At 28.6% G+C, this 27,348-nt stretch overlaps 3 protein-coding genes across 4 annotated transcripts; 1 reads left to right on the forward strand and 2 right to left on the reverse strand.

The window, feature by feature from the left end:
* Nucleotides 1-1,425: 1,425 nt before the first annotated feature.
* On the reverse strand, nucleotides 1,426-2,475 carry LOC111631894 (endoplasmic reticulum mannosyl-oligosaccharide 1,2-alpha-mannosidase-like; the record flags this gene model as incomplete). Its single annotated transcript, XM_023376229.1, has 5 exons — nucleotides 1,426-1,566; nucleotides 1,654-1,802; nucleotides 1,874-2,059; nucleotides 2,129-2,183; nucleotides 2,257-2,475. Coding segments are annotated over 5 exons (750 nt in total), but the record flags the coding sequence as incomplete, so codon positions are not given.
* A 914-nt stretch (nucleotides 2,476-3,389) lies between these two features.
* Nucleotides 3,390-9,319, reverse strand: LOC111631891 (E3 ubiquitin-protein ligase Nedd-4-like). The gene is made up of 5 exons (XM_023376226.1): nucleotides 9,170-9,319; nucleotides 8,656-8,787; nucleotides 7,252-7,350; nucleotides 4,741-4,795; nucleotides 3,390-4,143 (listed from the first exon to the last, which is right to left on the reverse strand). Exons 1-5 carry the CDS (start codon nucleotides 9,203-9,205, stop codon nucleotides 4,040-4,042), a joined length of 426 nt encoding a protein of 141 aa, XP_023231994.1. The 5' UTR covers nucleotides 9,206-9,319; the 3' UTR covers nucleotides 3,390-4,039.
* Nucleotides 9,320-15,780: 6,461 nt separating this feature from the next.
* LOC111631900 (patched domain-containing protein 3-like) lies at nucleotides 15,781-27,079 on the forward strand. 2 transcript variants are annotated; one of them, XM_023376234.1, is made up of 4 exons: nucleotides 15,781-15,912; nucleotides 21,483-22,524; nucleotides 22,596-22,910; nucleotides 24,585-27,079. In XM_023376234.1, exons 2-4 carry the CDS (start codon nucleotides 21,522-21,524, stop codon nucleotides 25,781-25,783), a joined length of 2,517 nt encoding a protein of 838 aa, XP_023232002.1. In that variant the 5' UTR covers nucleotides 15,781-15,912; nucleotides 21,483-21,521; the 3' UTR covers nucleotides 25,784-27,079. The 2 variants fall into 2 exon arrangements, with proteins under 2 accessions (XP_023232002.1, XP_023232001.1); XM_023376233.1 differs by lacking the exon at nucleotides 15,781-15,912 and adding an exon at nucleotides 19,735-19,788.
* The last annotated feature ends 269 nt before the right edge of the window (nucleotides 27,080-27,348 follow it).

Below are 27,348 nucleotides of genomic sequence, written 5' to 3' on the forward strand. Positions count from 1 at the left end.
GCCACATGACATTTGCATAGTGCTACGGTTCAGTAAGCACTAATTGGTCATCGAGTCCGATGTTGACATAAAAAGGCGACAGTTCGACACACCGGATATACGTCACTCTCGTCTAAGTTCGACTTGGGAATTTTTTTTGTTCAATAATAAATGTGAATTCTTCTTCCTGGAAAAAATAAGACATCCCCTGAAAATAAGACCTAGCGCATTTTTCAGAGCAAAAATTAATATAAGACACTGTCTTATTTTCAGGGAAACACGGTATAAAAATTTCTGAGCATTAGGGTATTCAGATTAATGACAAGGCATTTCTTTTATTCTTAAAAATTTCTAAGAGGATAAAAGTAATTTATTTCAGAAAATACTCTTTACTTGTAGCCAGCTAGGTTACACTACTGAACACTGATAGTTGGCTATTGGTGCGTCTGGTACCATAAAATAGCTTTACCAGGAGCCACCGCTTTGTAAATTTTCACACGTGTTTCGTTGCCGTCTTCCATTACACCAAACCGAACGATTAAATGCTTTAAAAAATAAACTATCAAAGCAATTATTTCAACTTCCTAATATTGCAGGAACTTTCATCTAGCTCTTCTGGACTTTCAAGATGGATCTTTACTTCAACGTCCATCAGGCTTTCAAAATGAAAGACTAATTAATTATTTTACGATAATCCTTAAATTAAAAATAACGTTGGATCAGGGTCGTTGAGAAGGGAAGCGGGGAAGTTTTTCTCAAGTCCGGAGAAATAAAACAATAAAACAACATTAATTTATAGACGGATTATGACAAGTTCCTCGAAAATGATACCAAAAATAACAAACATTAATTTAAAAAGTTAACATGTTTATTACTCTGTGAGGGTATTTTCAATCAGGCAATTCGGAATACTGTATACAAAAGGATAAATATCAAACAGTGACAATAGGCTATATTTTTGATTTATTAACTGTTATGATGCGATTTTATTAAATATTTCTTCACAGTTTAGGTATACTGTATATGTATATGTATTGTAAAAAATAACAATGTAATAATCGGAATAAACACTTTAATTAGTAGCATTTAAAAGGTAGAAATTTTCGTAACATAACCATTATTGTTTAATATATTCTGCTATTTTATTCTAAATTTTAGGTCTTCAACCGATATATAAAAACTCCTAAGTTAAAAATTATACGAGAAAAATTTGATTTAAATACCTTGCAATGTCTGAATATTGCATTTACTAAACATTGAATTTTAATAATTGTTAAAAATACGTAAGACAGGCCATCGTACTTTTAATAATTATTAAAAATTAAATGTTAAATGTTTAGTATTTATGATATTCCGTATTGAATACAATATTTCAGTATAGAATTATAAATTCTATTCCATAATTACAAACATAGATGACGAAATCTTTAGGAGAAATATTACTGTTCAAGGATAACTCGAGTTGTTTAAGGTCGTTATAGAAGAACACAATGATATATAAAATAAGTAAAAAAAAAAATTAATATCTGAATATGGGATTCCGGAAGGAGAATTAAAGCATGGAAGAAGTCTATCAGCAAGATCAATCAAAATTCAGTAAAAAAAAAAATCAATAATTGAAGTCTTCCTTATAACAAAATTTTCCTAATGAATTTTATTTTTAGATATATTTACTGCTTTATCCAAAAATATCTTTTCTTTGCTTAAGTGATATGCACCGAGTAGACCACCAAAGATACGTATAGTTGTTTCAAACAAATTGACATCTTTGTTGATATTAAAATCTAATTTTTCTTGGACCCACTGTTTGGCTTCTTCAAATTCTAAAATGGAAAAAAATTAATTCTTTAATTATTATAGTTATAAATTTTGAATAATCTTATAAAATACTCACCTTCCCTTAGATCCATCATATACATCATATCTAATGAATCAATTAATGTTAAACCCACACCATACCAATTATGATAAGATTTACTAATTGGTTTTAGATGATCTTGTCCCCAAGCATATTCTTTGTATGCTTTCCATGCATGTTTAAATGCTCTAACAACAGCTTTCTGTTTTTCATTTATCTGATCTATAAAATAATTATCATCATCTTATAATATTTTAATGAAGTTTTATAGAGTTGAATTAGAATACTTACTTGATTCTCTAATATCTATAGGAGGAACAATTTGATTTATAGATTTCTCATCAATCTACACAAACAAAATATAAAATGTCAGTAATTTTTAAATATTAGCAAAATTATTTTATGTTATAAATAAATACCTGTACATTGACATTTTCTCTGTGTTCAATGGAAGGAATGAATATTTGGTTTCCCTTGGAATTCACCAATTTATTTGAGTTATGGGAAGGACTGTTTGGATCATAAGGAATGGCTGAGTGTTTTTTTGAAGATATTTCCGACAACAATGGTAGAAAAACTAAGATTGATAATGATGTGAACAAAACAAAGATACAGATAACATAACGTTGTAGACGAGACAATTNATTTTATACATTTAATTTGATAAATGGTCATACAAATTTTATTAAACATATCTACAGATATATCAATAATGGAAGTGGATATATATGAAATTTCTGTAAATTTGAAAAATGTTGTTTCTTAACACACAGATTTTGAACTGACATTCAAAAGCACAAAATGTTTATTAACATAAAGAACTGTCAATTCTAACTAAGGAATTAAAAAAAATTTTAATAAGAGTAATCTATGCAGAATAGTCGTTATTCAAAATTGTTACATTTAAACTTTATAATTTGTTAAGCAAGAAATTTCTCTTTCAGAGATATACAAAACTTACTTAATTTGATTGTTTCATGTAACTATATTAAATGCATAATATTAAATGCATATGACAAATTCAAAAAATTTTCTGACTGGTCTTAATTATAAATTTCATCTTTTCTTGAACTTTTTATGAATAATGCCTGTAACAAAGTATAAATTTTCTGATATTTATTATCTGTGCATGTAAATTTAAAACACTAATTGCACTACAGTAGAGCATCGATTATCCGAAAGTCAATTATTGGAAAGAATTCCAGTCGGCAAATTTAAATTTTTGCCAGTGCTGGGGCACTGCAATCTTTAGCTATGTCTTGGGCTACTCAAATATTTTACGTTTTTGATACTAAATTAACTTCTGAAGTATACATTTTTATTGTTTTTATATTTTTCAATATATTTATTTTGTTCGTACAAAATAAATTAATTTTGAACGATACAATAGTCACGACTATTATTTTAAAAAGTTTACGTTAGGCTTAACATCGACGAAAATTCAACGCAAAGCGACACGCAATGGAGAAAAATTTCAACATCGGATAGGTTAATATATTTTTTTGTATATAATCCGTTATCCAAAATATCGATTTTCTGAATAACCCCAGTCCCCAATTGATCCGGATAATCGACGCTCTACTGTATTTACAACCTGCTACTTTAAACACCATTAAATTCTATATAGTAATAAGCTATGAAATGATCATATACTAGATATAGTAGCTTTCACTTATTATAATCATGAATAATTTTGTATGTTAATATCAAAATTAGCAGGCTCCAAAACACAGAATTTAAATATATTATAAAATCTTTGTTTATTGTATTCAGAAGTAGGTTACTGTTATCATCATTTTTGAGTAAAGAAACTTTTTAAGCTCTCTCTCTTCATACTACCTGTCTCATAAATGGCTGATAACATGCAATTTTATTAATTCTTGTCATCAGTCTTAATCATTGCTTTAAATGTTAATCATTATTTGTTTTTCTAATCATATTATTTGCTCAAAATATACTAATTTAAATTGCTGACTTTATAATTTATTAAATCTTAAACTTAAACACTTTTATTTTATTGTTTCAATATGTTGTAATATCAGAGTCAATGAATCCAGGATTTCCTCTAATAGTACATCTACTCCACTTAATGTTATCAATTGGCTGTTTCCATCAGTTTAGGCTAATCTTAAAGGTGGTTGCAATAAGCAGAATCTATTGTATAACTAAAACTGAATTTGAATTTTTCTTTTTTAAGCAGCATTATAAAGAAGTCAGAGGATAATATACAATAAGAAATAAACATACCGGTCCTGCAATATTAGGATTATTTAACCGAGGATCTTCCCATTGCGTTATCCTGGTATCTGAAAAAAAAAATAAAATTTTTAACGTAACTACAAATATTAATCATTAATGATTTTCTAAGTAATTTCAATATGATGATAAATTTATAATTAATATATCAAAAAAAAATAATAATTAGTTCTATTTAAATTTAAAAATTTATTTACTTTTTTGAGAAAATTAAGTGCAAAAGAAAAACAATAAATTTTTCTTATTTTAAATACATAATTAAAAATTTTTCAAATAAATTCTTTATTACAATTTAAACTTTTTAAAATTTATTTTTAGTGATAAAATTATAATAAAATATCAATTCAAGGTTCATTTTTTACTTTATTTTCAAATGTGGCTATAAAAATTTTTAAATATAATTTTTATGAAAACAATAATATTCTATGCATTTCATACATTATGAAAAAACAAAAATGTATCACATGCCTTCCTTTCTGACTGTATCATTGTTTTAAATATTGCATCTTCATCATTTTTCATTTATTTATTTTTATTACATTTCATAAGTTTATATTAAAATTTAATAAAAATGAGCTTGTATTAAGAGATGAAAGGAAAATCTGTTCTTTTAAATAAAAAGTTAAGCATTATATTCATTAACTTACTATGATCAATAAAAAATATTCTGCCATCAGTATGTACACGTTCCTCCCATCCTTCCTATAAATTAAAAATAATAAAACATATATTTTATAAAAAAAAAAAAACACAATTTACTAAAAAACTAACACAGAGTTCATTAAAATTTTGGTGTCTTACTTATAAAAATTTTAATTTATTCTAAAATATTTTTAAAACTATGTAAATGCCAACTGATTAAAACTATCTACACATAATAAAATAATAATATGCACATTGCAAGAAAATTATACAAAAAAAAACTTATTGAAAAATTACGTAATGGATTATAATTAATTAATATTATTGGCATCACACATTGTAAAAATTACCAAATGCTGTTAAAATTATTAGATCCTGATAATTATTATGGTGTTGGTGGAGTATATCCTATAAAGCATACTTTATATACTAATGCCTAGATCAAATTCAAGGCATAACTATAGAAAACAAATGCTTTGTTTATATGCTGTTCATGTATATATCTGTGTTTAAGAATATCCTGACAATGTGACATGTATTTAATATGACAGCTTTCTGTAGTATGTAGTGATGTATGTGCTGTTGTGAAGCCTTAATACTTCAAGACTTGTGTAGCGTATATGGTATGATGTCTGTGCAAGAAAGATCTACTGGAACAATATGTAACTCACCCACTGTCCAAATGCACTTTATTTATTTGTGGACAATTTCTGAATATTTACTAATTTTTCAATCATGTATTACTAATATTTTGTATGTTATGGATGTTTAGAATAGCTATGTCTATAATGCATGTGATTGTTTTGTTTGTGAACAAATATGATGTCTGGTCTGTTGGAATGAATTTATCTGTAATTACAACTAAACCTCAAACAAAACCTTTTAAAATATGCAGCTGTTTTATTATCTATTTGAATGCTTTCTGTCATTTTTAATGACCTTCTTCAAGTACAAAAATCAAATGCTTCCAATTTTGTTCTTATCTGTGATTTTGGATATTTTATTTGTGTTGTTTTCTATGAATGTCTGAAGAGTGTAGTTGTAGTATGATTCCTGGATGCATAGTAGTTTTTTTTGACATATTATATTTGCTAATTGGGTATGCTGATAAAAGCAGTCAATTTGTGTTAAAAGCTTACAACCTGACATAATGCATTGTATAATCTTGTGCATGACATGGCATTTCCTAATGGTGTCTTCTGGGAGTGTCATGTCTTTTAAGATGTGCTTTCTGTAGTTTTTTTTTCTGGTCTTGTAAGGCAGTCATAAATCTCTTCATCTCTCCAAATTGGCATCCATACGTCAGCCAGAAATTTCATACAGTTTCATCAACCAGATACTGGCTGACATTGTTAGAATGCCTACTGTAGAGCAACTTCTGCCTGATGGTGTCTGTGCATTTTGTGCACTTGTCATATCCAGATCAGTGTTATTTAAGTTTAATGGTATACTGTTTTTGTCTACAAGAGTTATGACTTTGTGTAATTGCGATATTTCTTGTTTTCAATAGAAATATTCTTGCAGTGTCTGTATTTGTTTGTAGTCCCAAGTTTAAAATATCTGTAAGGCCTCATCCTTCCTCTTTACAATAAATAGTCAATCTTTCCATAGACAAATTAGGGTGGTGCTTGTTATCTTTTGTTAATGTTGCTTATGTTTTCTTTTAAAGTTATTCTGCTTCTGTTTGTCCAATTTGTATAACTCCAAATGAATATGTCAGTACTGAGACAACATATGTGTTGATTGCTTTAACAGTGTAATTTGTATTCAACCGTGTCGTTAGTATTAAGTTTAATATACTGCTATATTGTTTTGTTAATCTTTATTTTATTTCTGCATGTTCTAGGAGTTGGCCTGTTGGAATCTTAAATATCTTTAGATTTCACCTGCAAGCATGATTCAATGATACCTTCATTTCTGAGTACAAATTCATCTTTCTTCAAGATTCCTTTACCTATGTAAATTATTCTGCATTTGTCTAGACCAAACTCCACTGACAGTTATTGAATTGTCAGTGGAGTAAGTGACTGTGTATAACTTCTAATGTGTGATTTTGCTAGGCTTGTTCAGATGTGTAGAGTTTTATGTTGTTCATGTATAATCAGTCACAAAATATTTTTGGCATTGTGTGCTGAGATCAAAGATAAATTCCAGAAAATTATTTATTGATAGTTAAGTTATTAAGATGCACATTATCAATTTAGTGAATATAATTAACAAATTTAGTTATTTAAAAAATCCATCATAGGTTAATTACAATAAGAAAATATACACATTAATAAGCTGCATTCTGTCTCTGTCTATGATTATCATTACATTAAAAATATATTTATCTACTAATCACAGATTAATCATAAAATAAATCATTGCGTACATAAATGTCATATAAAGATGAAATTTTGCAGAAAAACTAATAGTCAATATAGTTCTGTTAGTTCTTAATTAAATCAATACTTAATTCAAATGAATACTTAGTAATGATACCAACAAAAACAGTAATAAAATGTTTAACTTACTGGTAACTGTCCAAGATCATCCACACTACTAAATGATGGCCTGTTGGGCACATTATTTTGATTGGGAAGAGGACTTGGTCTGCCAGTTCGAGGATCGACCTTCAGGAAAATTTTATAAATATACTGCATAAATATTTTTGAAATATTATAATTGATAAAAATTTTCATTCACAGAAATCAAAGCGCACACAAAAATTCATACATTTTAATAAAATAAAATAAATAAATATCAATATCTTAAATTTTATACTTATAAACAATTATCAAATTTACACATTATAAAGATTTACTTCTATGTTTTCTTATAATATAACTTATTAATTAAAAATATTAGTCAGTTTTAAGAAAAGAATTAATATTTCTTAAATCATATGCTTCTGTGTCCTTATCATATAGTTTAATATTTAAGATGTCTACTCAAACTTATTTTATTAATAAGACTTATTACACCGACGACTCGGTTCAGCAAATTTAAGAAAACTTATCAGAAAAAACAGTCTTTATTTACAGTCTGAACCAAGTCGTCAATATAATAAGTCCTATTAATAAAATAAGTCTGAGTAGACATCTTAAATACTAAATTAATATTTCTGTTCCATATTTTTCTATGAATTAACCTTTTTTAAATACAAGATAGATTAATATGCCATAATGCTTTTAGTTTTGTTATTAAGGATTTATTTGAATTTTTTCCTCCTACTATTTCAAACTATATATTAGTCCCGCTAAAAAATTTCTTGTTTAAATTTCATGCTAACAATGAAATAATATTTCAAAATACTAATACTACTCTTTTGTCTCCATTTTTAAAATTTACAGAATTTTTTTCAAGAGAAAATAAATTAAAAACTTCAATGACAATGCTGTATTTAACAATTCAATAATAAATTTCACAGAGTAATTTCAGAATGTGAAAATAATCTTCCTTGTAGACAAAAATATTAGTCTAATTTGTAAAAAAAATAGAAAGATGAAAAAATATGATAATGTTAAATGATCTATAATAATCAGTAATATCTATATTATTTAACCTAAATATTATATCTATTTTACACATTTTTATGTATAAAAGTCCATCAAAAGCATGAGAAAAATAATTTTTGAAAATTCTTTAATGAAATTTTTTATATGTAGTGGTCTTCAAGTAACTTTATAGAATTCATAGTATGTATTAAAAGTATTTAAAACTATACTTTTTTACATAACTGAATATAGTTTAGAAATGTTTACAACCCTTTTAATACAGAATGTTTTTCTTTTCTACACTTTTTTGCAATTTAATTTTTACTTTTTGAAGCATTTAAATCTAATTATTGAAATAAAATTAACTTTTTTTAACAAAGGTAAAATAGGATTTACATACATAATTATAAAAATGAAATACAAAGTCACTGATGTATTTACCCAAGTTGTTGTTTTTGTATTATGATCGATGAAAAACACTCTTCCATTTGGTGCTACTTGAAGTGACCATCCTGCAGGTAATCCATCAAGCGATAACTGAGCAGACAATTGCGATGATAACTCTGTAGGTGACTTAATAAATAAAAATGCAATAATTAAGTACAGATGTAGTGTAGTATAATGATTTACATGTTATATATTTTTAACATAAATTATAACTTATCAATAATATTTAAAAGAAAAAAAATTAAATAATCACAGAATTATTTAACTTTGTTAGTTAAATAATTATTTATATGTAGAATACATCACAAAATAAACACAAAACCCATCAATATCATTAAAGTTTGCACTAAATATTCAATAAATACAGATCTAAAGATCAATTTTATTCCTTATATTTAACTGATTAAATTTTCACATAACAATAATATTTATATGAAGATTTCTATGTGAATACTTTGAAATAAAAATAAAATTTCTTTGTGTTAATATAAATTTATTTTTTTTATACCTGTACAGGTGTTTCTTCTGGAATTTGAGATTCCATTTCACCATTGTCTGCACTAATGTGAAAACGCCGTTCAAATTCTCTTGCAGAATCTAAACTACGTTGCTGTACTTGTTCTTCTGTTGGTGAAATTCTACAGAATAATTTAAAACATCAATAGGTACAATAAATAGGTATTTTAGTATTTGAATAATCTACTTAAATAATAAAAAAATGTGAAAAAATGAATATGTACCTCTACGCACTTATCAATATACTATACTTGTATAAATAAAAATTAGAGATGATACAATAATGAATTCTGTAAATACAATTCAGATACTGATAATTTTCCAACCAATCCGATCCTGATACTTAATTTTATCTGTATTCTCTATGTGTCAATAAATGATAGCTCATTGATTTAGAGCAGGGAGTCACTAAACTTTTTTCACAATGGGCCACATAACTGAGAGAAGGACAAACAAGGGCCACATAACAATTTTGTTCAATAGAGTATACTAATACACAAAAAATAAAGACAACCAATATATTTATTTACCAATACACAAACATGATCGCTGCAGCAAGCTCGTAATCGCTTTTCTTAGAAACATCATTGTAGGTACTTACATAAAAAGCACTCAGATATCCAAACTCGCAAAAAGTCACCAAATTTTTTATTTCAGTAATTTTCCTAAATATTATATTACTGTCAGATGCAAAAATCAAATTGGACTAATTTTGGCATTTTTACTTTAACTTTTTCTACATGGTAAGTTTATCTACAGTCTATGATATTTCCATATAAATAATTATATTTTAGCTGATTTGTGACACAGTGCAGCAGCAGTGGACCAGATGAGCTGACCTTGCAGGTCGTAGTTTGGTGACCTCTGGTTTAGAGGATAACCATTTAAATTCAAATATAAAGAAATATAAGTCTATATACTGATTTGAAGCTCATTTCGGATCAGACCATTGACAACTGTAATTGTCTAGTTTGCCNGTATTAGACTTACGGTAGCTAATTTACATACTGTACAGACGATAGTTAGCATAAAATCTCCGTAGCGTAACGCTACGCGGCGGAAAATATATATATAATTATAATAAAGTTACAATAAATTAAGTTAATATATATTTATATATACAGTACCTAATTTATATATAATTTATATAATACTGTCCAGACGATAGAAATCTCTTCGTAGTGTGGCAGTACGGAGGGAAAGTAGTTCGGCTGCCCGATGACGTTTGAGGTAATTATAGGGGGCTTTTACTGGTTTTTACGGATACCGGTCACAATGTTTTCGTAGTTTTATAGGAATCGTAATTATAGGGACCGTAATTATAGGGGGTCGACTGTATGTTAGTTGTTCAACCCATTACTGACAGAGAAGGAAGTTTTTGAAAACAAAGTATTAAAAGGATTTTAAAAAATTAGCAGTTTATATATTGTACTTCACAGTGAAGAACCGGCAGAGTCTATTACTTTCACGGGAGAAATTAAACAAAGCTTTACTACCTGAATTTGAAAAATAATACACAAAAACTAATACAAAAATAATACACAAAATACTGGAACGGGAGCGAAGATGAAACACGACAACACCTTGTAATTTATGCTAATTACCTTCTAATAATTCTACCGTGAGTGTGCAATTTCTATTTGACTCCTCACGCGCGTGACAACGGGCTGGACTCTCGAAAACCACATCATGCATTTTTATTTTTTACATTTAAATGGCTATAACTCGTTAAAAATGAGTGAAGAATTAAATATTTATTAAATATTCGATTGTATCCATAGAATAGAAATGTAAAAGTAATATTTATTAATCTATTTAATAGGTTGACGCAATAAACATTATGATTGTGAATACGGGGGCGTAAGGCTCCCGTTCACTTGTCAGGATAATACGTCAGGTGAGTGAAAGGAGAGTTGCTTGGGGTCGACGATAAGGTGAAGGGCGAGATCGAGTAAAGGAGTCTACCATATTTTTAACTAATAAAAATAACAATTTATTAAAGAAGCAAAATGGACAAAAACTACACAAACAGCGTTTCTATACCGCTCTAGAGAGAGTTTCACAGTGCTTTCATACCTCTTATAGCCGTCCCCTTTGACGATTCTGAACGTGGATGCCTTTAAAATGTCGGTCCAAGGGAATAGGTAGTGATAATCTACAAATACGGCACAAATTACATATATCGCGACTTTAGCGATGCTTTAATTCGAGGTTCATCGGAGATCGGAATTCGGCGGGTCGTCTATCCGGCGTTTGTTCAGAGACTCCCCCCAAAGGGGGGAAGAACGGTGTTTAATCCGTTTTAGTGGGGAATTTCCACCACGTGATCGGATGTACATAGGTTAGGGGTTATAGGTGTTCCAGGGATCTACAACAAATGACGACATTTAGATGCTAACTGTAAACCTTCTTGCAAGATGAGATGCAAGTTCTGCAGAGAACAATAGATGTTGCTAGTTATGACCGGAAAGTTTACACAATCCCGGGCAAAATCGTTTTTTCTTCTAAAGCGTTACATAAACAAAAGTTTAATTAATTAACCTGTTTGTTAATAAACGAGCGATTTCCGTCACAAAAATTCCGGATCTCACATGATTTTTTTGAATGAAACCTAAATATTATAATTACAAATATTTTTGATTTCTGCTAAACTAAAAGCTTGACGTGACTTCTACGACCTTCAAATATACATGCAATATCGAGTATTATTTATAAATTAAGTTGGAGGAAAAATGCAGAATCTTCGAAAATATCTGAATTTCGTAAGTAACTGCGTGACACAAACAATATTATATTGAATAAATCATTATACGTTTAATATGCGAAGGAAAATGTTTAATTTAGCCTTGTTTACAGTAAATGAATTTGAAAAATAATACACAAAAACCAATACAAAAATAATACACAAAATACTGGAACGGGAGCGAAGATGAAACACGACAACACCTTGTAATTTATGCTAATTACCTTCTAATAATTCTACCGTGAGTGTGCAATTTCTATTTGACTCCTCACGCGCGTGACAACGGGCTGGACTCTCGAAAACCACGTCATGCATTTTTATTTTTTACATTTAAATGGCTATAACTCGTTAAAAATGAGTGAAGAATTAAATATTTATTAAATATTCGATTGTATCCATAGAATAGAAATGTAAAAGTAATATTTATTAATCTATTTAATAGGTTGACGCAATAAACATTATGATTGTGAATACGGGGGCGTAAGGCTCCCGTTCACTTGTCAGGATAATACGTCAGGTGAGTGAAAGGAGAGTTGCTTGGGGTCGACGATAAGGTGAAGGGCGAGATCGAGTAAAGGAGTCTACCATATTTTTAACTAATAAAAATAACAATTTATTAAAGAAGCAAAATGGACAAAAACTACACAAACAGCGTTTCTATACCGCTCTAGAGAGAGTTTCACAGTGCTTTCNCAGAGAGACTAAATTTTTAAAAGTATATGTTATTTCCGGTTCATTAAACAACTGCAATTTATATTGCTTTCACGTGTTATTACTTTAATTAATAACTATTACTTTTATATGTGTTTTCTGCGCTTATTAGCGTATAAGAATTATCTATATTTTTGTCAGTAATTAATAACGATTCATTGCAAACATATAAATTACATCCTTAATTAAATAAGTATTAAATGTTCTTTGAGAAATCAATATTTTTAATTATGTACTTCGGTAGAAAGAGCGTAATATAAACTTTTTACAACTAAATGAATTCAGGTTTATCAGTCAAAAGTCTTTCACAGACATTCCGATAGAAATACGGCGATGTAATCTCATATGTCTATCAAAAATTTCAAAGGAAAAAAATTATGATTAAAATTTGCAGCACGGCTTTGTAAAGATGTTGCAATAAATAAGTGCTCTCTTCATGTTCTTTTATGCAGCTAAAAAAGAATTATTTATATGGAGTTTTGTATTGGTTCAATATGTGGGATGAACTATGGAAGAAACTCCGTGAACAAAATTAATTATAGTAGAATATGACAAAATGGAAATTAAGTTTACAATACAACAAATAATAAAATATGTCTAGAAAGAAGTTACAGTCTACTCAGTTTTAATGTTTGTGATTAAATGTACGGGTCAAACATACTTCACCAAGGCACAAAATATAAATTTTCTAATATGACAGGAAGCTCTACAGTCCCCAACATCTACAGAAGGAAAAGAAAGATATGTGTTATATTATTAGCTCTAGTTTTATAATTATCTTTTTAATTAACACGCGCTGGCTCACATCTAATGAAAGAGATAATTTAAAGGAAACGTAAAAAAGCTCTATAGCATCAGAATAAAAAAGAAAAATATGTATTGTATGATATTTTAGAAATATAAGTATCCGGCCGAAATATCTGACAATCTTCTGATATGTTATCTTTTCGGTTTTATGGACACAGGCCAAATATATACTTCTACTAGAATATAAAAATAATGGAAAGAATAGAAATAATTATAGAAAAACAATGAGACGGTGGGAAAAATATTTTCTTAAATTTAAAATTAAACGAATTATTCTTATTTTATATCTTTATTTGGTTTTAACCATCACGCGCATCATGTTTATTCGAATAGAAATTGCAGACCCGTGGTCAAGAAAATTAAAAAAATAATTAATCGGATAAAGTATTTAATATAATATAGAAATCATTTGTGTGTAAATTCGTGGAAGTAAGTTGAAATCCTGTTTGTCATTGCATGAATGAATTTCTGAGAAAAAAATTATATACATATCAGCCGTGACACACAAATGAAATAACAGAATAATAAAAGAAAATGTTATTAGATCGCAGTAATATAAATAAATCGTTGTTGTGATTATACAGTTTTGGATTATTGGCTGCAATTTGAAAAAAAAATGAATATAACTATAAACCTATAAATTTCCACAGTCCGCTTTCTATCCGTTCGACTGTCTGTTTGTTAGTCATATTTTAATTTCGAAAACTGAGTTAGATAAATAAATGACGTAAGCAAACTTGCACGCACAGCATGAAACTTGAATACGGCAACGCTTTTGCCAGTTTTTTTGGAACGCCGTTTTAACATTAATTGCGAAATCTGTTCAAATTGGGCGAGTCATTACTTTTCAAAACAGTTCAGTCATTTGTCAATTTGAATTGCTGCCAAAGTAGCTTGCTGGCTTCGTTTCAATGATAAATGGTAATTATCTTACGAAAGTAAATATAAGAGTAAACAAATCTTTAAATATAAATTAAAATTTAAACTGCGTTTTCATAAAAAAAAAAAAATTATTTTATAAAATCAAACATATTATGTAATTTTTGTAAATTTTTCGATTATAAACAAATATTGATAGAAACACTGATAACAGGTAAAATAACAATCAGATGTCAACATTATTACTCCATACACAAAAGTATCATAAATTATCTACGCTTAATATTTAGAAAGTGCAATAAGATTATTATTTCCGGTAAATATATGTTTATAATTGGTCAAATTACATACTATGTGTCAAAATTAATTGATTACTGTTTCTATAGAATTACTAGTATATTACATTTATTATTTAATCCATTAATCATTAACAGAAAGGTAAGTATAAATAATAATAGACATAAACCTTATGATAAATCAAATCAAGTAGATTTAAACGATATCTTATTATTATATTGGTACGGTAAAAATTTTTAACAGACATTACTCTAACGTTAAATTAATAATAATCCTAACATAACTTTTCATTGCATTAAAATAGAAAATAATTTTAAAATGTCTTGCATCATCTTACGACTCCCAAAAATTAGTCTGATTCACCTATATGTACCTAACTACATACTAGAAATTATATAGCAAATTTTACATTGAAATTATCGAAAAGCAATCAATTTTTTCATTGTTTATTTCGTACATAATTCTGAATATTTTTATTTCAGAACGAACTGAAGAATATTCTAATGAAAATAATGCCAGAGAAGNTATATATATATAATTTAAGTATAGAAATGTACAAGTAATACTGAACGGGCATGTAAATTTTCGAGTGATAATAAATTAAAATAACTGAAGCTGATAAATAAATAACGATGAATATTAAAAATTAAAATTCGATAGTAGACGCCACATTAAATAATGAAATATATGGAAAAATTAATAATAACCCGTTACGGAAGTTAAAAAAAATTCCGTAACGTGTCACCTATGTTTCCCACCAACATTTGAAACTGCCATCTGTTATGATAATGTATTAAATTATTTTTTTAAATATAATTATTAATTTAGCGTAACTTTGATGATACGAAAAAGACTGTGTAATTAGGAAATAATAACCAGTCCGGCAATTGTTCGAGTCATTATTATTATCTACAGATTAATAAAAGGATAATTAAAAAAATATAAGGAAAACTATTTTCTTATAAATATATATCTAAAAAAATACTTAATTGCTGACATAAACAATAGACTACCAAATGCGGTCATACCAGGAAACCTTTACAAAAATGTTGTTTTATTTGTTTGATTAATACCGAATAATAATTTTTGTGTAATTATTATTCCACGCCTACAAGTAAAACCATTATACAACTGAACACGAAAATCCCTTAAACATAAGTAGAAAATGATTTTCCTGGTAAAGTTTGATTAATGACATTTTGGAAAAAAATGTGCATTTTCTGCCTGTAATAAAAACGACGTGTTGCTATAGAAATACAGACACGTTATCTGTTTACAGTCATAATATTACCAAAAAAGTAAGTAACGTTCTTACTCTGTTATTTAAAATTATAGTTTATTGATATTTGTCGTGTAGCTTTTTATAAACTAGATTTGTTGTTTCGTATGTAAATCGCCCATTCTATATTCGTACAGCTAGAAAAAATATCAGGCGGGGGCGTATAAAACGATCGAACATGTTGGGTCTCAGTTCGTCTCACAAAATTCAGTTTTTATTCTAAACTATAAAATTATAATGCTGAGTTGATCTTTATTTGATTCAAGAAAGCTTTCTGCTCTCTGTAAATTATCTCAAGTTAAATGAATTCACATCCTGTTTCTATTTTATTGAATAAAGGCAGGTTTTCTTTTTTACTGGGGGTTAGTAATAATTTATTACTTTATCGGGAATATATCAGTAAAGCCGCAACTGATCCGCTCTGCGGATTTCAACGAATAGCTAATTATTTTACTACATTAGAAACAAAAGCTTCTTTTCCCATTTATGATTCGGTCAAATTAGAATTTATTATTTTATTATACTTAGACAAACGTTGTATGTAAGATTTAACATTCAGTTTCTTCAGATCTCACGTCTTTAATCTTTTATTATGAGCCACATAGCCAGGCAGCTATTACAAATCAAAAATTAAATATTTAAGTTCAAAGACTAATGTCTTTGAAATCATTACAGAGAACACCAAAGTTTGATGCCGAGTGAATAAATACGTATTGCATGGAGTTCTAAATATTCGTAAATTTATCACATTTGCATGCATATGTTAATATCTTAATAACTAAAAAATTTCTCAGAATTCTATCAAATAAATGAATATGCAACAATGCCTGAATACGAAATAAAAATGTTTTGCAATTTGCAGAGTTTGTTTTATCAAAATTAATGATTATATTTTCGTCGCTTTGCAAAGGAAGAGGTCCACTTGCAAAGAACTGAAATTCATCTTTAATGTTTAGAAATTACGCGTTACTAATTTATTATTATTTTTCCTTTAACTGGAATATTCTGCTTCATTATGGAAGTGGGAAGTTTTCTATCTTCGTTTAATTTTGTTTCGTTAATTAAAGTTAATGAATTTAACTTCGTTTAATTCATTAACTATTTATATTAGATTAACTCATTGTTATTAAATTAAATTATAATTCACATTTTTAATTTCCTATAATGCGATTAATTAAAATTTCAAAGACAATTTTTTAGAAAGAGGAAAAATTAATAAATAAAAAATAATAGCGATTTCGCAATCAAACTTGAAACCTGCCTTTCTAGTTATTGTAAAGTGTGATTAACAATCGTTATCTGCTCAATGTAATTAATATATAGATAAAGTAGTAATATTGCTATTACCTTCTCAGGCTTTGTTATACAGGGTGTTTCATTTAACTTGAGACTGTGAAATATTTGAAACAAACCTTTATTATTTTGGAGGGTGCTGTTCAACCTCGCAAGATTTAACACCTTCTGCTGCTTGATAAGAGTGGGGGGAACTTTGTAAATACAAATGAATACCCTATTTTTCATAGAAAATTCGGATTTTACTTAAAAATTATGTAGGTTTTCTCAGAGACATTTTATCGAATCGTGGTATATGACTGTGTAATCAATGAAAATTTTTTCCACGTTTAATTGCATAACGATTCCTGAATAAAAGAAAAGTAATTTTGATACCCAACATGGTTTTTGAATCATTGCAGATTTTATTTGAAAAGGCAACTCCGAAAGTGAAAGTAAATAAGACACTTTCTTTTAAGACAGAATCATTATGCAATGATACACGGGAGTTTTTTTTTTGAAAAAAGACAACTAATTTTCGTCGATTAAAGTATCATCAGCAACTAATCGAAAAAAATGATTTAGTTACACCGTACATAACTTTTGACGTAGAATTGGAATCTGCGATGAAAAACAACAATTTTCATTTGAATTTACAACGTTGTTGCTTGTCACACCTACAGGTTGTAGAGGAAAGGTCTAAATTTTGCAAGGTTAAACTGTCTCCTTCCAAAATACTGAGTATTTGTTTGATACATGTTTTTGTACGAAGTGTACTTTTCGAGACATTTTGACAGTCTCAAGTGTAAAGAAAAACCCTTTATATAACAGAAGGAAAGTAGGGCGATCGGTGCAAAAACGACGCTAAGATTTTACATTTTTGGACTCAGGGTTCCGAACCTTTAGACATCGGTAAACAAAAATTTGGGGGTTTTCTGTACGTATGGATATTAGTATATATATATATATATATATGTTTGTGTGTGTGTGTGTGTGTTTTTTGTGTGTGAGCCATGAATTTGTTCATTCACTTTGAAGCTTAACTTCTTGGTTTTTTCAAAAGTTTCTAAAATTTTTAGAGAAGTTTTTGTTTTAAAAATATTAATCCCANTGTGTGTGTGTGTGTGTGTGTGTTTTTTGTGTGTGAGCCATGAATTTGTTCATTCACTTTGAAGCTTAACTTCTTGGTTTTTTCAAAAGTTTCTAAAATTTTTAGAGAAGTTTTTGTTTTAAAAATATTAATCCCATTAAATTTTGATAGTTAAAACATGACGAACATGACTGGATGCGATACGAAAGAAGATCACATGTCACATTTCGAGTAGGGTCAAATTTAATGACGATTGTACTCGTTATATCCATTTAATTTTTTTTAATAAAACTCATTCATACCTTCGAAATTCAGCGTTTTGTTTTTTTTTAATAATAATTTATAGTATAAAAAGTTTTTAATAACATAATGTCATAGAGAATGGCGCCACAAATATTGACAGGAATGTTAAGTAACTTCTTGCTGGATTTTTGTTTGACACTATCGATCTTGATCATCTCCTTTTTAAAAAATAAAAACTATGTTTAAGATGATATAGGCTACGTAAGTTCATAAAGTATTTCACAAAATGTAAATTTAAAACAGTAAAAATGAATTTTACCGTAAATTGAAAAAGAAATTTATGTATATTATTTTTTTCTCATAAACAGATGCATTAATTTGTCATATTTATTTTCAAATATATTTCTAAATTTGAACTTTATTAACTGTTTAAAAAATTCAGCAACATATTGGTGTTAACGTTCTCCGAATGGCTCAAAACTGCATGTGTAAACCGACTTTTTATAATATTTCATTTTAAAATGTTTCCTATTTTTAAATACATTAAAATAGCAAATAGCTTAATTTTAATGGTAGGGATTGGTTTTATAGAAAATTTTATATGCTAATATAACGTAAAACCTTTATATAAAAATCAAAATAAATATTATATCTATATCTATATCTGTATCTATATATATAAATGAACGTGTTTGTGCCTATATTTCACTCTGCAGCCAAAACTACACATCGCACATGAATGTTGTTTGTATGTAGTACCGCCAAGTCTCCCATCGTGCACTATGCTAGTTGTTTCTTGATAGCTATAAGGGTGTGAGAGATATGGGGTTTGATAGTGGTTGACTTAAAAAATGTGTTACGTTTCAATGAGAATGTTCCAGATTTTTCTAGAAAGTTTCAGAACCTAGAAGAGAAATTTGGTTCACAGTTAAGGTACGTTATGAAAATGCACACTAAGAAGAAATTTTTCGAATTTCCCTCTCGGGGGGAGTAGAGAGCATTAAGGCTTAACCGGAAGAACCGCTTCTACTGTACTATTTTAGATCTGATTTTTTGTTTTTAACTGCGTTCAGTCTTCATTGAGTACTTAGGAATAATAAATTGATAACATTTCAGATATTGTTATAACTATTTTTTATATATTTCGATTTTTTAACCAAATGTTCGAACCATTTTAAATTCGAATTTCTTTTTGCATATCGGTTCGATTATAGAAGAATTGTAAACGTTCCAGAAGATTTATCAAATTAAAAACAATTTGATATTCAGCAATTCTCACCATTCTCAGCGGTAGATGTTAAATAACAATTACTATGGTTGTTAAAGTATTGAATGTAAACAGGGTTTGCTTGCAAAATCCGCGAGCGAAGCCGCGGGAAACAGCTAGTAATATAAGTAAAATATAAATATATTGTCATAGGAACAACAGTTTTATTTAAATACATACGAAAGTTAAACCTACAAAGACTTTGTTTTCGCTTAACGGACAAGACATCGCGTATACTAAACCTCTTGCCTTATAAGCTTTAGAATGTAGAGAATAACAATAGTAATATTAATGCTAATGATATACGATAAAATAATAAACTTCCGAGAGCCAGACTTGATGTTGGAATTTTTAAAAATATTTTTGCCTTTCGAAAGTTAAATTAATTCAAATCCCAGCAAAAACGTAATTTTCTATTTAATTACCGGAGGATCGCATCTTTCTTCTCGGAGTCACGTCCTTTCCCAGAGGACTTATCGAATGTGTCATCGGGAACTAACTACAGATATTTACTATTGGTCGAAAATAGTAACGTGGCAAAAAGAGGGCATCGAAACCCACAGGGAAAGACCCTTGATATATTTGGATTGAATCAAGGACAAGAAAATTATCGGGAGTCCGAGAGTTTACAGACTCTGTTCCCTTTCTAAGAAAGTGTAATGTAACTGTGCTCCATCGCCGATCCCTTCAACCATAGACGCCTTAGCAACGACCATTTGATAGTGAACTGTACCACCAAGAAGACTAACTCTATCTAATCTAGCTGAAATTTTTGTATAAAGTCCAATAGATTAGGTTACGTTGTATCCATATTATGCAGTATGTTACGCTTTTAGGGCTCTTCTTTTTTGCCACTATATAATATTTAAACGAAATGTTATTATAACCATATGCGTAAATAGTTTAGAAGAATAAATGGGGATTATGTCTTTATAATTGAGTAGTAGTTCTTTCTGCCACATTGTCTCTCAAACCATCTCCATTACGGACCCCTTGTGTTTATACACGCAACCGCTCGCGCGGAAAAACCGAAACCGCAGCCAACGAGCTTGCTTTGTCTGCCTTAGAAGACAGAGGTTTCAGTCCTGACATAGGCACCACAGGTCTGGTGCAGACCGTTTGGTCACAAAATGATTTTCTTTTATACAAGAAAAAAATTAATATTGCAAGGTTTTGAACTTTCGTCGTGTATTTCACTTCCAAAGGTTTCATCCATTGAAGAGATACAAGGTGAACTGAAATTTTTGAAGTTTTATAAGCTAAACACCCAATTATCAGAGGCTTGTTTTCGGAAATGTATAAAAACTGAATCGTGCTATTTGGTCAAGGAACTGTTTATGTATAGAACTAAGTTTTCTTCTTACCACAGACGCAAACATCTTTTGAAAAATATTATCATCCCAATGTCGATATTTTTTTCTAAAAGCAAGAAGTAATAAGCTTATTCTACACTTTTTTTTTTAATTTTGAAATTTACATTACGTAAGTTCGATTACACAATGTATGTTTTTATACTTTTTACATTTTTGTGTGTAATCAAATGGCACAATTCACATTTTCGTAAAGAGCTAACTTCTGTCGCTTTACTATACGGGTAAATATAACCAGTCGCATACAACGCGTAATACTACATATTTTACTAGTATATAAAATTTTAACTGATGAAAATCAAAATGTAATTTAAAATATTAATTATAGTTTCATTGTTGTTTTCCAGATAGTTTGGTCAGGACTATTTTTGATAGTGAAGTGAATAATGAAGGTTGATTGTATAAGAAGAATCTTTTGCTATTTTTTCATGAAATTAGGAAATATGGTTGGACGCCATCCATATTATTTTGTCGTTTCACCAATAATTTTGTCTATGATTCTCTCGATATTTATCACGAAATTAACACCAAGTAAAAATTTTGAAGTAATATTAACTCCGGATACAGGAAAACTATTTAAAATTAAAAAATTCATTAAAGAAAACTTTTCATATAATTCAAGTCAATTTTCTGATCAGATGAGAATCCCCGATGTACCCAATTTTATAACAATACAAATATTAAAAAAAGATGAAGCAAATATGTTTGATAAAAGTACTCTTTCAGAAGTAAAACTGGTTGATAATATCATACAAAATATAACATTAGAAGCTGATGGAAAGTTAATACACTACGACGATGTGTGCGCACTTATGCACAAAAAATGCTTTGAAAATCCTATTATTGAGGTGATATCGGAAGTGGGAATAGACTCAATAGTTCAAAAGAGAAAGAAGCTGAAATATCCAATAGAAATAGATTACTTATCTTTCACTTATAAAGCCTATTTTATAAATTTAGGAGGTGTTACAGAAGATAATCAAAATTTTGTAGAAAAAGTTAATGCCATTCAGCTGATGTATGCAACCGATGTTAAAAATGAAGTGAAAAAGAAATTGTTCGATAAATGGTCCAACCGTGTTTATGAGGAAATTCAAAAATATCATTTTACATATGTCAAAGTTATCCCATACTCACCATTAGCAATAGAAAATGGTTTTCGTACAGAATTTGATAGAACAAAACCAAAGATAGGAGTTTTGGTCGCAATTATGATTGGTCTTTCGATGTTTCTCAACATGAGCAATAGTTGGGTCAGAAGTAAACCTCTTCTCGGTTTTGCAAGTGTGATAAATGCTGGTTTGGCCGTTGTATCGTCTTTTGGATTAATGGCAGCATCGGGTGTGGAAAATACTTACTGGAATGCGACTATTCCATTTTTAGTTCTTGGTAAGTAAGTCAGTTGTGCTGAAAATATACGAAAAAATTGTGTAATATATTATAAATTTTATTTATTTCAGTGACCGAGATTGACGACGCTTTCGTGTTAATAGGATGTTGGAGGATCACTAATCACGAACATACAGTTGAAAAACGGTTGGAAGCTACATATGTGGAAGCAGGAGTTTCCATCACACAAACTTCGCTCACAAATTTCATTTCGTATTGCATCGGAATGATGGCACCATTTCCTTTCATTAGAATCTTCAGTTATTACACGGCAACTTGCATAGTGTTCAATTTTGTATATCAGATAACGTTTTTCGGAGGATGTTTGGCATTGAGTGGTCACAGAGAAAAGGAAAAACTTCGTGATATAAAATTTGTGAGATATGGTAAGTTAAAATTACTTTTAAATTAGATGCTTTATATAAAAGATTTAATGTATTTCTGTGAACTTTGGTTAACTTCAAAGATCGTTAAATATATACAAGATATAGGCCTATATACAAATAAAAGAAAACGACGACCAATAACGGTATTCTCTAGAGGAAGCTCCATTGTCCTTGACAGCAGAGGTTTTATAAGTTTTTTGAGATCGATTAATTTCTAATTGGTCGGGCTTTTTCTTCCACGCTTTCCTATTGGTCCCTCATCTTTACTCTTTATTATGATCTTTATGGTATCATTTTTAAAATGCTTTCCCTTTTCTTTCCAGGCGATTTTGTTTTTGGCGGCATAATCTTCGAAAGATATTGAGCAAATTTAAAAATAATATAACAGATACGTTAGGTATTAACACCTATTTTCCTTATTCACTTTTTTAAACTCTAATCATTTATGTTATCTTAGTTAGTTTTTAATATAGTGTTAATCAAAATGTACTGTACATCATAAACGTAGCCGTATGTAGTCAAAGTCTCGTCCTTTTTTGATATGGCTCTGCTGCACTTCTCCAAAAATGCATCTATAACTTAAATTTTTTTTTTAACATTAGACTTTAAAACTTCACATTATATTATTTTCATGAAAATTTCCATCTTTTACATCTACATACGAAGCACGTCGGCATTGTAATTTCTCCCAGAAAATGCGAATACAGCATCGCCACAGCTTTAGTCATTTTTTACGTGTAGAAAATTGGGTTGTGCACAATCAACATACCACAAACAATCAACAAACAATAAATAACCTAAAAAGGTTATTTATTGTTTGTTGATTAATACGTTTATGAGAAAGGTAAAAATCAAAATAATAAATAACCTAGGAAAATTATTTATTATTTTAAATTTGAGACTTCTCATAAACGTAATAAGAACATCACAAAGAAATTTTAATTATTAGTTAGCAATTTTTATTATTAATATGCATTTCGGTGGCAAGGATTCTCTACAGACTTATTTAAATANAAAAAAAAAAAATTATTTTATAAAATCAAACATATTATGTAATTTTTGTAAATTTTTCGATTATAAACAAATATTGATAGAAACACTGATAACAGGTAAAATAACAATCAGATGTCAACATTATTACTCCATACACAAAAGTATCATAAATTATCTACGCTTAATATTTAGAAAGTGCAATAAGATTATTATTTCCGGTAAATATATGTTTATAATTGGTCAAATTACATACTATGTGTCAAAATTAATTGATTACTGTTTCTATAGAATTACTAGTATATTACATTTATTATTTAATCCATTAATCATTAACAGAAAGGTAAGTATAAATAATAATAGACATAAACCTTATGATAAATCAAATCAAGTAGATTTAAACGATATCTTATTATTATATTGGTACGGTAAAAATTTTTAACAAACATTACTCTAACGTTAAATTAATAATAATCCTAACATAACTTTTCATTGCATTAAAATAGAAAATAATTTTAAAATGTCTTGCATCATCTTACGACTCCCAAAAATTAGTCTGATTCACCTATATGTACCTAACTACATACTAGAAATTATATAGCAAATTTTACATTGAAATTATCGAAAAGCAATCAATTTTTTCATTGTTTATTTCGTACATAATTCTGAATATTTTTATTTCAGAACGAACTGAAGAATATTCTAATGAAAATAATGCCAGAGAAGAAGAATTTACTATGGCTCTGTTTAAAAATTTATTAGGAAAAATACTGTCGAATCCATTGGTGAAAATAATTATTATTATAATTTTTATTATTAATTTATCGTTAGGAATTCGCGGCACATTTTTCATAGAAGACGGTCTTAAATACGAACATTTTTTTGCAAAAGACTCTCTAATTACAGAAGGCATTAGAACAAATTTCAAGTATTTTACACGTTACTCATATCCTTTTCACATAATTATTAATGAAACGTTGGATTACTCAAACATAAAAACTCAAAAGTCGATAGAAACTCTGTTAAGAAAATTCGAAGAACATCCCAATATCGCTGGAGAAGAATTCACTGTATCCTGGATGAAATTCTACAAAGAATTTCAGAAAACTCCCGTAGCAAAATTTTCTTTACAAGGTTACAATATGTCAAATGAGCAAGACTTCATCGATGGGCTACGCAATGTATTTTTTAATATCAGAGCTGCCCAGTCATTTTCTAATGATGTCGTCTTCAACAGCAACAACACTAATATAATATACAGTAGGTTTTTTATTATGGGAAAAGAATTAAATTCGTCACAAACAGAAACAGATTTATTAAGAGATTTATTAAAAATTGCAGACGAATCCGACGTTGCTGTCCTAGTGCATTGTATTAAGTCAAGTGTAATTGAACAAGGAATCATCATTCGACAAATGATTTATCAATTGTTTTGGATCACTGCTGTACTGATTACGGCAACCTTTTTAATATTCGTACCGAGCATATTAGTCTCAATTGTTGTTGCAATATCTGTAGTATGTACAGTTGTCGAAACTTTAGGTTACATGTCTCTGTGGGGGGTCAACTTAGATATTATTTCAATGATGAGTCTTATTTTATGCGTGGGATTTAGCGTGAATTATCCTGCTCATATTTCGTACGCTTATTTCATGTCACATTGTAAAACAGCGAATGAAAAACTAAAAGACTCTCTGTATCGTTTAGGCTTTCCAATACTGCAAGGATCTATGACCACAGCATTAGGAATATTAATTTTATATTCTGATACATATTTTCTTTTGACATTTGTGAAAATTGTAATTCTTGTTGCTATGGAAACGGCTTTTCACGCGTTATTTTTTATTCCAGTCATTCTGTCGCTTGTTCTTGCTATTTTTTAAAACACGTAATTCGTTTCCTATTCTCTCGTAATTTGTGAAAAAAATTTATGGCATATTCAGGAATAGAGGATAAATAATCGGATAATATTCGAAAGATTTATTATTTACGTTAATTCCAATTTTATTTTGATACAAATTGTGAATAAAATTTACCAATTTTTTTCTGTGTTTAATTTTTACACATCAGTTGGGATATTGACGAATATCCGCTAACGCTGAAAATATGTAACAAGTTATTATTTAAAAGTAATACGAAAATACCTTAAAGTATTTACTATGTGTAAGCATTAAATATTTATTATTATAGTCAAAGGGATTTATTTAATTTCGAAACTCACTTTATTACAGGGTATTTTTTCTTAGGTAACTAGTAATCACTATTTAGATGTATTATATTGAGAACTTTTCTAATTGTGTATTTTTTATTGTTATTTTTCATATTTTCATGAATATTTGTTAAAGAATGAAAACAATATGTATTCATAATTTACGCAAAAGTGTATTTACCATGTAATTGTTTTTCTGGAACGCATGATGTAACTGTAAGCCCTGTCGTTATTCTATGAAATGAATGCTGTAATTGTTATCCTAATACAGTTGGAATCCTAACATTTTGAACATTAACAATTCTTATCCGTATTTCACAATGAAGCTCTTTCGATAGACATTAAGCTCTACATCCATTTCTATTTCGATGTTTCATTATACATTTGATTCTTTGTTCTGCAGAAGATTAAGAAATTATAATGTAAATTTATTATCTGTACTTTCCGCGATACTTAAACATGCTGTATATAAATTTTGAGTAGGTTTTGCCTAAGTGGACATTTGTAACTTATCAATTGTTATACCTGTACACGTGTATAGATCCAACCTGGCAGAGTCGGTCATGCTAACTATAGAGAATAAAATTAAAGCATAATCGAAAATTTTTTAAAGCTATGCAGATGACTGTTATATATTGTACAACGAGACAAATAAACTACGTAACGAGAAACTCAGTATGTCCTACAGATAATGAAGTAAAACTTGAATCACAGAAACAAACGAGTTCGAAACTAGTGTGTATTCATTTTACTATTGTTAAAAGAGAAATAAGTTTAGGTTATGAAAAATTTGTAAAACCGATAATAGTTCGAAAAATAATAAAGTTTTATCTGTGGCACCTGTTAATCTAAAAAGAAATGTCTTGAATTTGCAGACAGAAACTGTTTGTAATAGAATCCGATTTAAAAACAGGCAACACAAAGAAAGTGTATATGTAATAAATACGTTAAATGTTACACAAGAAGTCTATTAATCCAATAGTTTAGTTGTAGATATACAAATAATAAACCGAATATTTACTTTAATGTTGAATATATGAATAATACACAATCACAACTCGGGTTTCGAACAATCCGCTTCATAAATAAATTTTAAACACCATATTTGCGCTGGCTGCCGTACAAGGTACTATAGCTGGCCACAGATGGTCAACATTCCATACTTTCTACGTTAAAAATAGTCGACCGCCTGACCAATGAACGGTAGGACAACAGATTCAAAAGTTGGTCGTCTAACAC

This window comes from Centruroides sculpturatus, unplaced genomic scaffold (assembly GCF_000671375.1).
Source record: "Centruroides sculpturatus isolate CEXI.00-Female unplaced genomic scaffold, Cexi_2.0 scaffold578, whole genome shotgun sequence".
In the NCBI taxonomy this organism is placed as follows: Eukaryota; Metazoa; Arthropoda; class Arachnida; order Scorpiones; family Buthidae; genus Centruroides; species Centruroides sculpturatus.